A 14642-nucleotide genomic window follows, 5' to 3' on the forward strand; every position below is an offset into this window, starting at 1 on the left:
TTTTTTTTGTATGAAGCATGGACTTTTGCGCGGAGAATGTTACTTTTTGTGTGTATGAAGCATGGACTTTTGCGGAGAATGTTTTTTGTGTGTATGAAATGGACTTTTGCGCGAGGAACGAATTGTTTTTTTTGCGTATGAAGCATGGACTTTTGCGCGGAGGATACAATTGTGTGTGAGAAAAGTCTATATAAGCCGGTTGCAATATGTATCTGTACTGTAGTTACTCGTTGACTACAGCCCAATCAACTGCTAAAAAAATTGTTTTCCGTAAATTCAAAGAGTATAACAATGGAGTCACACGAAAGTTGTGACCACAACGTATTTAAAAGACATTGCGAGTCTTGCCGGACCAAAAAATACCTTGAACAAGCCTTTAAGTATTCGAAGGCATAAGAACCAAAGTCGATCTGCACACCGTATGCACATCCGGGAAGACCACGTTAGATCCTATGAAATCTTACGGCGATACAACCGTGAGTTGCCTGATCAATTTGATTGTAATTGCAAAGGAAACTTGATGACCAAACGCAGACGGCAAACATTGAATTTTTATCGTGTAGTTTGCTTCCATTGCACGTCAAGAGTCAAGAGTTACACGGTTTGCAGAAGAAAGAAGAAAATTGAAGCCGTTTTTAAAAGATCGAAGTATGTGGTGGAAGCATGGATTACATCGTCCAAAAAACGAAAGTCGATCTTACATACCATCTGTCAGTCGATGAATTTATAAACCTTTAATTGAAATCCAGAAACGAAAGATCCAAACCTATTAATTAGTCATGATGTTTGTGTTAGACCCATAATGTTAGACGAATAACTTAACAGGAGGGTATAACATGAATTTGTAAATGTTTTTTTTCCTCGGAGCTGAGCACACCCTGAAAATCGAGTCTAGCTACGGCCCTGTTTATACGCAACACTAGAAGAGAAAGGTGGATTGTAAAATTTAAACACCAAGCTCTTTGCCGTCTGTGATTCAGACAATGAAAATTGTCTTTGTGAAATTCAGAATTGATTATCGCCATTAGAGTGTGTAAATGTAACGGCATAAATGGTAATACCACAGTGTTCGTCTGTATGCTAAAGTTGCTTCGATGACGACAAATCATTTTTTGCTTGATGGCTTGATTTTATCATCAAATCTTTTACGAGTTCTTGTTATGTAGGGCTAGGCGTGCGTAGAATCTAGATGTGTCGAAATTGGACCATATTTGAGGATTGAATCTGGTGCGATGTCTTACTGACTACTTAATATCGTTTGACTTTCACTGCCTTTTCACTGGCTTCCATTGTTAACATATTCTTTGGTATGGTATTTTCCCGGCATTCGACTCTAGCCCCTGGATCTGATATGAAAACACAAGTCAATCCTTTATGCCCTAAAAGTTACATATTACACGGAAACTATATTGAGAAACGTTGAAAATAGGATGTCATTACAGACACGAAGCTATAGTTTCGATAGAACTATTATCAAGAAATAGAAATGCTTAGTGCATAGTCTACAATTAGCCTGGAAATATGGTGCAACCGCAATGTAAGAGTTTACATTCTCGTTAGAAATTCAATTGTATAAGTTGTGGAGTGAGTGCTTCACGCTGAAAGCATGTCAGATTTCCACTTAAAATAACTTTCGTTAAATAATAATATTATACATGTGAAAATGTCAACGCTTTTAAACCATTTCAGACGTTAAATTGCTGGTTTTAATGTCAAATTTTGAACAGCATTTATACAGCACATCCCATCACGGTACAATAACTTATTTTGACGTATCACGGAATGCATCTGAAATTTAGCACAATATAAAGTAAAGTCTTGACTCAACTTATCAAAACACTATAAACTCACAAAATTACAATAACTCCAGCTAATATACCAAAATGTGTTTTGTTCGAACCATTATAATAGCATAAATGCCAAAAAGCAGACATTAACATGTCGAGAGAGTAGTATATATGTTTTTGCTTTTTATCCCCGACAAACTCCGAAAATACATATCAAAAATCTCAATTCAGAAACAATGAGTCGTCCCCATTCCTCTACCAATTTTATCTTCCGCTGTATGTAACAAAATTTCATGTAACACTCTCTAAAGTACTGATAATATACGTAGTATGTTGTCATGTTATGATGCATCTGAAAGCATCACAATAGCTTATGTTTGGAAAAGGTAGGTAAAGATAGGTAATGAAACGGTATGTGCAAAGGTAACAATGTCTTCACTGCATACAGCGTCTGCTATGTCTGCTGAAGTGTTAGACAAAGATTATAATCGTTATTTTTTAAGCATTAATGTGAACAGGATGGTTGAGGATTGTACATGGCTTAATTATATGCATCATGATGACAGAGCAAAAATTTCAATTTTGAAATTTCAAGAGTTTTTTTTCTATTTGCTTTTTCTTGTATCTCGATTAAAACATCGTCGAATCATGATGTTCAAATTCGGTATTAGATCATAACATGAAAACGATGTGGGTGGGGTGTAGTAAAGCTATTCTCATGTTATGTTTGAAATGTTGAAAAGTGAAAAGTCGAAATGCATTTTAATTATCTTCTATGCCTTTTGTTCAACTGTCCGGCAATATAAAGATCTGTTTCAAAAGACGAAGAAATGTGGATTTCACGGCAACAAATTGCTCGATTTTGCAATTAAGCGAACGAAATTAACGAACTCTTCACTTGTCGATTTTTTTACCTCTCAAACTATTTTCGTCTATCGTCTAATTAGTTATATAAAGCTAAGAAGTAACCTGAACTTTCCGCGAAACGATTGTGTGATGTGTTCTCAAACCACGATCTGTGTAGCCATGTTAATGAGATTTGTGCGCACCACCCCACCCCACGGAAATGATTCTAATTGATGATATTTGCGGTAATTTCCAATTTACGCAGCTTGCTCGGAATAAGAAATAGGACCAACAAAGGCACAAAGTCAAAAGATTTGTGATTTGTCCAGAGGAGGACAATATTCCAAATTCTGACAATGTCACTGGTTAACCTAGGTTAAGAGCTGTTATCCGATAACAACGACAAAAATATTGAAAAGCTCTGGTAATATGTCCATTTATACTAGGAAAATGAATGTTAAACAAATTGAAGTACAAGATTTGAAATCAAACAGATTAAAAATACTTTGATCGATGGAAGTAAAACGATCCGACAATAATATCTGGTCAATCGCTTGCCGTCTGTAACAGTGAAACAAATATTTTATGCAAATTGGTTCAGTTCTCATTTTTTCCATTAAATCATATCGAAATAATTTTCTTTATTTTTGCAATCAACATACAGCCACTGACGATATGGAAATGAATATGTCAGCTAATCATTGATGTATCAATTTTACCGAACCATAAATCAATTTCGATTAAAAGCAATTAATTCGAGTGAAATATACAGTTTTGATCGATTCAATGTTTTCACCCAGAAATTCCATATTTTCAGAAATCAAATGCCAGAAACTTTCAAACACTAGTTTGCCCATATTTTCTATTACGTAATTTCATAATAATTCATTTCAAAGCAGAGTAAGAGCTTCTGAATTCTTAGACCAAAGCGAAAAATGGAACATAAATAATGGTCGGTGTAAAAGCGTTAGTTCTATTATTCATCCCTGATGAGAGTGTTAAAATAGTAAAGGAAGAGGTTTCTCAAGTTTTCAATTTTTGTTATTGGTTTCAGCCAAGAGCTTTCACCAACCTAAACTATAAATTGGAAATAAAGTCCAACAGTCGAGCTACAACTTAATTTCGGCGCCCGAAAATGAACTACTCAATATGTAGTTCAATATGTAACACTGTGAGTGATGCCCGGCATAATATTTTTCCATCTTAAATCGTATACACAACAACACAAGCAAAACATGATAATCTATTGTAATGGCAGACTATGCGTATTTAAAGGATATAACTGGATAAAATTTCTCGAATTCCGCAAAGCCCTGAGAAAATCTGTAAATCCGTTTACTTATAACCATTTTACGTAATTGCTGTTAAAATCACAACTACAACCCGTGCACATAGGTCGTAGGCAATGCATTACTTAATTAGTATTCGTTTTCTTCTTTCAGTAGAACATCATTTACGAAATGGAAGCAGCTTTTCTTCTTATTCGAATAGTGTGTAGGATGCTTCCAATTAGACTGAATAAAGATCGAATCACTGAGACGTAAAGGCAAAGTAAAATAACACCAAAACGGAAATGTTTACAGAGAAAAAAATTAGTTTTACCGGGTCGAATATGGTTCAAAATATTTAGGGAATGTAATGGTTGCGTGTTATTTGAAACTATTTAAAAAAGCGCCAATTACAATCATACCTTAAAATGACATAAATGTTTGGAATTTCTAGTTTGATGATCAATCAATTGATTCATATCAGAAAAAGAGTGACTGCAAAAAATATTATCGATTGGACGGACATGTTTATGATGTCCCTAGACCGACTTTAATGTCGGGCGGACAAAAATAACGATAATAATGCAATTATCAGAAACTTGTCAGAAAAATTGTGTAATTAAATAAAAATCGGTAGCAGTTGAACGAGACACATTTCATATAAAATAAACAGAAAACTGATTGCAGAGGAAAGATACGGATGGAGGCTATATTAAACGGTGTGTAATTATAATAATTTGAAATTGTCGTTTTTTTCATTAATGATAGAGGATTGTTGTGTTGTACACTACAATCGTTCTCTCTCCCGTTCTAAGAAAATAATATTTTCTGCAATATTTGCTTGATTGTAAATCAATTTGAGAATATGATTTAAAATCTTTTATTTCAATTCGAAAATAATTTATAACTCATAGCAATTTCAAACATATATCATCGCTGATAATCTATACACAAAAATGTTATTATATGAGTATTTTCGCATTGCAATCCAACATAACAGCCGAGTCCATATATCATAGTTGCTGACAGTTAAAAAGAATATAACATACAAATGCGGTTGTTGATAATTGTGATAGTTTCAGATTAAATGAAAGAGGAACTGATGTTACCGATTCACCATTTATAAGAAAATAGATTACATCGAAAACAATTGCAGACAATTTATTACATCTGATGAACCTGTGAAGCTTATGTTTTTGTTAAGTACATTTCATTGGCACAATAACAGAGCTAAGAGTAGGACGGTATAAAACGTTTAATATGATTCAGAAGTCACTGCAATCCGAGTCTTTTAGTGGCTAAAGTTTTATACTGGTTGTGTTATTAATTGTTCGAAGTATCAAAGAAAGTTTTTCTTGCACACAAAATAAATGAGTTATGGTATGTTGTACGGCTGAATCAGATGCTGTAGTCGATCCAGGAAAAAAAACAACCTACAACGATGTTACGAATTTCGAATAACGGCAGTCAATGTTGTTTTAGTCTGACAAGTTTAACAACAGTCATATTAATTAACAAATGCAAAGATAATTAATCAATTTAGATGATGTCTTCGGATGTAAGAGCAGACTTCTGGTACCGAAAGAGAATTTAAAAACCGGCTCGGGCAGCCGACAGTTAATAATGGTTGTTTATTCCACCAAAGAGGATATTACTTTGATGAAACATCGAACCTACACTCTTCTAGAGATGTATAGATGTTACCTTCCATACAGACATTTTTTCCAGATTTTTCGTCAACACACTGCACTAGAGAGAAATAAATGAAAAACGAAATTCACATTTTCGTGAATAACTTCACTATAAACTCCATTTTGAAGTTTCATACTCCACTAAAAGTAGTTCTAGGCCAAGACCTTTCGAATGATGTATTATAAGCTTTAGTTCCTTTGGGGCACTTTTTACATGCTAAACCCTGCCCTTTGCAGAAATGTTGTGAACTTTCTGAAAAAAATTCTACAAAAATGTGTAATCAATAAAAGTTTCCTTAAAGAGTCAATTTGCCAATTGTAATTATGTTTTCACGCCAGAAATCATGAAAAAATGGTCTGCACTAGGGTGACCAATATAGTTTATGTGGCATATCACCAACAATAAGTGATGCATTTATCTGAAATTATGGTGGTTGGCACACGTAATTAATGTAAGAATTGCTTCAAGTAACTTAATCCACTTATTTATGAAAGAATGGATAACAATTCCACTAAATGTCGTAACGATACTTGTTGTGAGGCTGGTAAAGCAATTTTGATATCGTTGTAAAGCTTAGACTGCAGGCGGATCAGGCTTTTTTTTTGTTTACTGTGTATTACAGAGGAGTCCAAGTTCCGCGGCGAATGGTGAAAATAAAAATTTGCATCACCATTCAAAGAGTTTCAAACTCTCTTCATCTTGGACAAATCACGATTTAAAAATGTCGTTAGCTGGCTATAGCTACATGGTCAGGTTGTCTAGGGAAGCCATTTCAACACGAATTAGCTTAGAATTAGTCCCCTCTATCCGTTTCGATAACAATCTGTATTCAAATTGATTCGTCAGTCCTGACGCCTATGAGGGCTGGTTCTCCGAAACGGCTGGATGGATCACGAACTTAATGTGGTTCCTTATAGTACTCGTGTCTCAATAAGAACATGAAAAAATCGGAGGTGGCTGTCGCGACTCTATTTAAGTTCTGTTCAACCCCACCGTAGGAACTCTGACTTACTCTAGCTACGAAAGTGGATAAACGAGAGAGAAGAAGGAAACTTTTGCGTTGCTACATTGGCAAGCTTTTTTATTTTTGAAATGTCTAAACTCTTTAGGCCAGTTCATGGTCGCATATATCGCAAAAATGTATGCGAGTATGAACTGCCTTAAGAAACAGAGACAAATCTTTGCATTTTAAGAGCAATCTTCACATGGCAAATTTGTAGCCTACATTTGGATTACACGATAACATTGCCCTCGCATCCTTTTTGGAAAAAGTAAAAACATCGTTTGGTTCTGAAATTGTGTTAGCTTTGAATAAAAAATAGAAATTTTGTGATGCTGCCAACCTAAGTTGGAAAAATTGACCACAAATTTTGAGTTTTCTATGGACCTAGGTTACACATCTTTCTATTTTTTATTCAAAGCCAACACATTTCAGCACCAAACGATGTTTTTACTTTTTCCAAAAAGGATGCGAGGGCAATGTTATCGTCAAAAATGTAACATTTTTGTGTCCAAATGTAGGCTACAAATTTGCCATGTGAAGATTGCTCTTAAAGCAGTGGATTGAATCAGCAATGTATATAAACACTTAAATTTAATGAAAGCGCCTAAACTTAGACTTAACTCGAACAGATTTGCCTTAAAGGCTAAACAAAAATTGAGCATATTTTTAAGAAATCAAATTTAACCATTTTGTGGTCACTTTATCTTAATATTTGTGCAAAAGTAAAACTCTCCGAAAACCTTACTCTGACAAGAGTTGATAAAGACTATGATGAATATTTGACAAATCTATACATATCCTTTTTTCATTTTATAATTGGTATAGCATTGTGTATGCCTAACGGACATAGATTATACAATTGTGTGAAAGCTAGTACCACAAAAAATGGAAAGATTGAGTCAAAATTTTCGAAAAATACACAAACATTTATGGAATTAATTTTAGCAAGATTAATAGAAGAAAAGTGGTAAAAGTAAAAAAAGTTGTGTTGTTCTCAAATTTTCTCAACGATTTGCGAACTCGATTGGAAAAATCCTCGAAAGCACCAGAAATTATATTTTGAATGGCAGTTAGGTACAGGTACTTGGAAAAAAAATTATTAAACATTAAGTAAACACAAGTTTTTCATTCTGATTAAAACTCCCTTTATATAAAAAATGTATCGCTTCGTTTCACACATCATATACTATGTAGACGGTGTAGCCGTAGACGTTTGAAATTATAATGTGAAATTATTAGCTAAAGTATGAAGATTGAATTTGTTTCACTTCATGATGCCATCATGCGAATAATTCAACTCAACGTTAAATTTTGAGGGTTAATCTAGATATTATAGCCCTTCAAATAATTCGCATAACACAACAACACTGATGCGATGAAAGTTTCATCAAAAATTCTGAATAAAGAATTTAATTAAATAAAAAAAAATATTTTAATACAAAGATAACGAATTATGGTTTAAAGCGTTGAAAATCCTTTCCGTTCTAGATGAATTCCCAAAAGTGTTTATTTTCCAGAGATATAACGGCAACCAAACCAACGCAAAGATTACTAATTTAGATAAAAAATTTAATTTTTTTTTCGTTCGCTTAATTTCTGGTTAAAAGTGAGAATTTTTCACCAGCCCTTTTTTCACAGATATAACGGGAAAATAAAGAAAAGTTTGCGTCAAGTACGAGAAGTGAATTTTTTTATTTTTTTATGAAAGTTACATTATTCCAAAGAAGAGTTCGCTCGCTATAATTCATTTACGCGAGTTTCTATTCTATCTAAATCCTAAAGCAGATTTAAATTTCATTTCTTATCACAGAAATAATTATGCAAAATTAGAGTTACTTTTTCAACGACATATTTTCATCGCATAAATAGAAAACATAGGGCGCCGGATAATAGCAAAATGTATAACAACAAAGGGAATTTCTCTTGTCTCCGTATCACGAACTTTCTCACTAAATCAAATCCTCGTCGTAAAAACAGTAAAAAAAACTGGTAAGTTAGGGTAACGCTAACTCCCAAAATAACAAGTCAACGTTGTCGTAAATAACAAAGAAAATGACTGTAGCAGTTACTGAATTGGAACGTTTAATTTCTCTGCATATTCTTTCAAAATTTTTACACTCGCATCCTGCCCACCACAAACTAATACTACACTGGTCTATCTGGAAGCAGTTCAAATCCGTTTCTCTCCATTATTCCAGGCAGAAGTCCTTCATAGATAACAGAGAGAGTAACCCCACAAGATGGCTCTACGCAAAATGCATGATCATCTGTATTGAGGGTTATATTACCGAATTATTGAATGTATTTTCGATAACACTTAAAATCTTTACCTGAAAACTTTAAGCACGCCTCAATTGCTGCCGAGTCTGGTTGAACTTCGGATATTACACGAAAATTGGGTAGATTTTCCAATACTTTAGGTGCTACAGATGGAGCGCCAAGTGTCTTTGCTATGCTTGTCATCACATTGTCAACGCTTTTCCCAGCTATTATTGATTTATTCAGACAGTGAGCTCCGAAAGTTTCGACAGCTATGATTGGAATATCTTCCCATCCTTGATCAGATTTTAATTACTAAATTTCGCCCAATTCTCATATTTTCTTTCATTTACCATGTCTCTTTAATCCAGTCATGAAGCCGAGTAGCATTCCTCCACCTCCTACCGAAAGGAGTAGCAAGATGGAATTTTACCATTGAGCTGTTTTTTGATCTCGTCAATTATTGTCGAATACCCATCCCTAATACATTTACGATAGTTTTTGATAAACAAAAATCTTTCCCTATATCAAAGACTTACCACAGGTCTTCATCGTCATACGGATGAATTAAAGAATATTCGGGACTCGAATCGGCCCAATCTAATTGCTTCAAGTTGTGCTTGTCTGCTATCCGGTGCTGTCTATGTATTTGAATTTAGTTGAAAGCGATGAGTGAATACAAAGTCTACCGTTTTATAGTTTCTTTAAAATTTGGCGTTGAACTTACTTCAACAACGGCTCCCAATGACTTCATTCTATTCGTAATTCTTTCAGAGACAAACGAAGGTACAATAATATGACAGGGAATATTCATTTGTGAGGCCACGTATGCCAGCGAAATACCAGCGTTGCCGCCCGAAAATGATATAAATTTTTTGTATCCGGCATCTCTCCTCTTCACGATAATTTTAGACATTTGCTTTAGAAAACAATTCGTCACATTGAATTACCTAAAATACTTATCTCACCTTGGAGCACATCCGCGTCATTCCTCTTATTTTAAAGGAGTTTGTCGGCTGCACGTTTTCCAATTTGAGGAACACATCATGCGAAATACATTCGATAATGGTATACTATGCCTGTAATGGACTTTCGATACTCAGCACTTGGTTTTGCATAATGTGAATGTTAAATAGATTTTCGTGAACAAAATTTGGAATAAATTTTTTACTCTGTTCGCTTTGCTTGTACTTCCAAAGTCAACTGATGCGAGTGGTGAAATCTCAATAGTATTTAAAAATATTGATAAGCTCCAAATATACCATGCTTATCACACAATAGAGCGGTGATATTGTACGAAAGATATATTTATATCGCAGCGATATTATATTATGAAGTTATTTGAGATTGCACAGAAATAGAACCATGACATATACGATGTTCTCCACCAGTAGAGAATGTGTTAATAATACGTAATAACCTCCCAATGAACAACGATGCCATCCGCATTTCTGTAATAATGATGTAGATACATGATCTAGTCATTAGGATCCAAAACACGGCGACACGGTTGGGTTGTCAAACACATTTTTGGATACTAATTGAAAATGGATTTTAGTTTGTAAATTTAAAATTCCGTTTAATCTGCACCGAAAATACTATATTTTATGACGATAGTTTCGGCCGTCTTTGACAAGTTATTATCAAGTCTCGATTCAAAAGAGACTACAGTTAGAGGCAGTGAAATTTTAGCATGATTCTGCTTCAGGTGGTTTTCAGCTGAATCCACACAATCAAAACTGTTTATACGTCTTTGTACGGTTTTACCACAACCACGCTCGTGCGTGGAGCAGCTTCAACCGTATAAATAGGTATAAACTAGTTGCGAGCGTGGATCAACAAAACAACATCTGAAGCAAATTCATATTGAAATTTAACTGCCTCTGACTGTATAGCCGTCAAATAAAGTATTTTCGGTGCAATCTAAACGGAATTTTTAAATTTTCAAACTGAAAATATATTTTCTAAAATTGTACGCTTTCGGCCCGAAACAACCACCGAGTTTCACCATAATGATTTTTGGAGGAATAGTAGACATTGAATTTGCGGAAAATAGTTCATTACATGTGGGACCAACTAACGACTGTATTTTAAGCAACGCGGTTCGGAAAGTGTTTTTTTTTTGACAAATGTAGAGTTTGTATATCCGAGCCGAAAGTGAGGTATGTAATTACACGAAAATTTTCTTCGGTGAAATTTTTGAAACCGGACTCAAAATGCGCATCAGTAAGTAAAACACAAATGACTTGCGTCAACTTCACCATTTAAGGGTTTTTGTAATATTTCAACCAAATAATTGTTTTTTGATACTTATATTTCATCTGTTTCTGGTTTCAAGTAGTTATTCTAATTTTCGCATCTCATCCAACGTAGAATACCTCAAACTATTTTTATTTTCATAACAACGCATACATAGCGAGATTGCGAGAGATACACAGTAAAACACAAATATATACAGTCAAATTTCCGATAAAAAAAGTTATAGAAATATAAAAATTGCAAGACCGGTATGAAGGTCGCTCAGCAATTAATCTAATCTAGTCGTACAGAAGTCTCTCAACGGAAAACAACTCGGCGATTTAAGGTAAATATTTACTTTGGACAAAATGGATGAGTTACTGAATTTTATTTAAAAAAAAATTAATTAAGAAAGTTTGTGGCATAAATAATTGAAGTGGTAACGAACATTTTATTCAAATTATAAAGTTTTGGTTATACACCGAACTGTTAGAATTAATTATACCAAAATGTCAAAAGAGTTGACCACAGCATTACGTTGTAGTTTCCAGATATATATATCAGTAAACCTTTTTCAATTTATGCTTTATAACAAAGTTTTGGTTAGTGGCATATGTTAAATATTATGTATATCGTGTACAGTTGATGGTAACACCATGGCGAATGGTTGAATTCTATGGCTGTATTATTATATGTTGCATCAACTTCTAGTATATGTAAATAACAATAATTCTGTTCCCCAAGATTATTATTCAATTACAGTGGTGATAATGCTGTTTTTGTTGTCATATTATGTATGTACCATATTCCTATCGTTGTGGTGCAACCTTTATCGAAAGTATGTACATGATTTCATAACAGTTAAATTCTTCAAGTCATTGTGACTAGAATAAAAAAAAATGAAAAATTACGACGATTATACCATTTGCAACATTAAATCTTTATCACTTTTATTCAATGTGGCATTTGTTGGCCGATAAAAATGAACCGTAAAGGTATATACTTGTCGAAAATAATTTCAGTTGATCCTTAGTAACATGGGAATTATCTGACTAAAAAGATTTTAGGTAGTCCATCACATATATGAACGATAAGAAGATTATTATCTTAACGAAACGATATCATGAACGACGATGTAACTAACGTTTGCACGTTTCGACTCCACAGTCATCGCAAATAAAACTAAATCTTTGGCTCTTCTTTATAAACTACTATTCAATTGACTAATGCTCAGTTCTGTGCTCTTTTGTTCGATAAAAAAAAACTCATTTTGAATAAGTTATACTTTGCCGGTCGGTGTATTGTTATATATAGGGTAACGGCATCTGTTTAGAGCCCTCTCTAGTTATGTAGCTCCTTAAAGACAAAAGCGAATAGTACAACTATGTATGTGAGAGAGACAAAACAAGGGCTCGGAACAGAAATAAAGTATGCCCGTAACTGGTACCATAACCCTAATAGAAAATCGGAGCAATGATTGAATTCGAATGCTTATTACGTAATTTTAAAATTAAGTCAATTTAATTTCTCAGCTGGCAAACAGAAAGTTAATTTGTGGACGATCTAATTTTAGAACAGTAGCTCGGGATCGAATTAAATGAAAAATCTATCTTTTGTGTTCAACAGTTACCCAATTCTTAGATCAAATTTTGCGAAGTAAATAGGTTTGAGGTACATTTATCTGCTCAAATAGCACTCCTACCGAGACGTCTAACTGCAAAATCTAGAATAATTTTTACTTGGGTCTTTATTCATATTCACAGAAACAAATAATTTTATTTTCTTTCAGGTTAAAATGAAGTTGTGCACTCAAATTACCCTGGTGGTTTTTGCCATAGCCGTCGGCGTAGGATACATGAAATACAAAAGTATATCATCACCGTTACCCATTCCAAAATTCGATGCTAATGCGTACTGGGGTCCTGGCAAAAAGGAGTCATACAAAGAAGATAAATCCATCAAGCCATTCAAAATCGACTATCCAGATAAAGTTATAAATGAAATAAGCGATCGAATTAAAAACGCTGTACTGCCACCGCCACTGGAAGGAGTTGGTTTCGACTATGGCGTCAATTCGAAAAGATTTTCTGAATTTTTAGACTACTGCAAAGTAACTATCTACCTCGATGGAAGTCTGAGAGGGAACCATTCCTAAATTCGTTTGAGCAATACACTACGCAGATACAAGGATTGAAGATTCACTACATCCACGTCAAGCCGAACAAAAATGCTGCCAATAAGAAAGTCTTGTTGCTGCTGCTTCATGGTTGGCCCGGATCAGTCAGAGAATTTTATGATTTCATCGGATTGCTCAAGAGCCAACGCTCCGATTTGAATGTTGAATTCGACATAATCGTTCCTAGTCTACCTGGTTATGGATTTTCACAAGGTTCTTCAAAGACTGGCTTCGGCGTGTTTGAAATGTCGGTAGTTTTGCGGAATCTTATGATTCGTTTGGGATACGACAAATTTTACATTCAAGGCGGTGATTGGGGCTCAGCGTTAGGATCTTCCATCTCAACCTTATTTCCACAGAATGTTATCGGATATCACAGCAATATGTGCTTTATACTCAGTTCGGCAGCTGGCATGTTGAAAACGACAATTGCAGCCACATTTCCGTCATTCTTTGTGGAGAAAGAGTATGAAGACTTCCACTACCCATACGGAGAGAAGTTTTCAAATATCATTCTGGAGTCTGGATACATGCATATTCAAGCAACCAAACCTGACACTATTGGTAAGAATTGATATGTCTCTGAGATTTTAGACGATTAAAATTTGCATGTTCTAGGAATGGCTCTCTCCAACAATCCTGTTGGTTTGGCGGCTTACATTCTGGAAAAGTTTGCAACTTGGACTTTCCCTCAACATCGTTCATCAGCTCATGGCGGCCTGGATCTGCGAAAGGATCTATTCGATGCGTATTTGGACAACATCATGATATATTACTTGAGTGCATCCATTACGACGTCGTGTCGATTGTATTCTGAAGCATTCTCATTGAAACAACAAGAACATAAATTAGATCGCATTCAAACCAATGTACGACTGCGTGTGCTCGATTTAAGAATGATCTTGCTCATGAAATAGATTGGGTTTTGCAGGACAAATTCACAAATTTGATCCAAAGTAATTACTACAAAGATGGGGGTCATTTTGCTGCCCTTGAACTACCTAGTGTATTGTATAAAGATTTTGTGGAATTTGTTAAAAAAGTTGAGAAATAAATGTTTGATATAGTTATTGTGATCGATATAAAGTGACCGCTTGTTTTCAATTGGCTGACTGTTTACCATTACCATATCTGTTTACCATATCTGCTCGAAGAAGAGTATATCCGGAATCATCACAACATCATGTTAAATCTCTGGAACGACTCAATTATCAATAATTCATATATCGTATACGAACGACTCACGTAGCGTTCGTACGACATTATGAATTATTGATAATTGAGTCGTTCCAGAGATTAAACATGATGTTGTGATGATTCCGGATTCAATATGCCTATCTTAATCTTTAGAAAACTGGAAGCCTCCGAGGACT

General features: G+C 34.5%; 1 protein-coding gene, 1 long non-coding RNA gene and 1 pseudogene across 2 annotated transcripts; 1 reads left to right on the top strand and 2 right to left on the bottom strand.

The window, feature by feature from the left end:
* Positions 1-8733: 8733 nt before the first annotated feature.
* LOC119083550 (serine dehydratase-like) lies at positions 8734-9266 on the bottom strand. Its single transcript, XM_037193268.1, has 3 exons — positions 9209-9266; positions 8927-9151; positions 8734-8863 (listed from the first exon to the last, which is right to left on the bottom strand). The coding sequence occupies exons 1-3, from the start codon at positions 9243-9245 to the stop codon at positions 8742-8744; spliced, it is 384 nt and encodes a 127-aa protein (XP_037049163.1). The 5' UTR covers positions 9246-9266; the 3' UTR covers positions 8734-8741.
* Positions 9267-9447: 181 nt separating this feature from the next.
* Positions 9448-10011, bottom strand: LOC119083551. Its single transcript, XR_005088888.1, has 3 exons — positions 9824-10011; positions 9583-9750; positions 9448-9496 (listed from the first exon to the last, which is right to left on the bottom strand). It is a non-coding gene; the product is annotated as an uncharacterized LOC119083551 (long non-coding RNA).
* Positions 10012-12867: 2856 nt separating this feature from the next.
* On the top strand, positions 12868-14345 carry LOC119083549 (annotated as a pseudogene).
* The last annotated feature ends 297 nt before the right edge of the window (positions 14346-14642 follow it).

This window comes from Bradysia coprophila, unplaced genomic scaffold, assembly GCF_014529535.1.
Source record: "Bradysia coprophila strain Holo2 unplaced genomic scaffold, BU_Bcop_v1 contig_693, whole genome shotgun sequence".
In the NCBI taxonomy this organism is placed as follows: Eukaryota; Metazoa; Arthropoda; class Insecta; order Diptera; family Sciaridae; genus Bradysia; species Bradysia coprophila.

Bases quoted from the DNA above. Each gene is read 5' to 3' on its own strand.
- LOC119083550 (XM_037193268.1), bottom strand. From the start codon at position 9,245: ATGCTACTCGGCTTCATGACTGGATTAAAGAGACATG. The intron at 9,152-9,208 runs GTAAATGAAAGA...AATCTGATCAAG, and splicing joins GACTGGATTAAAGAGACATG to GATGGGAAGATATTCCAATC. The intron at 8,864-8,926 runs GTAAAGATTTTA...CCCTCAATACAG, and splicing joins GGCGTGCTTAAAGTTTTCAG to ATGATCATGCATTTTGCGTA.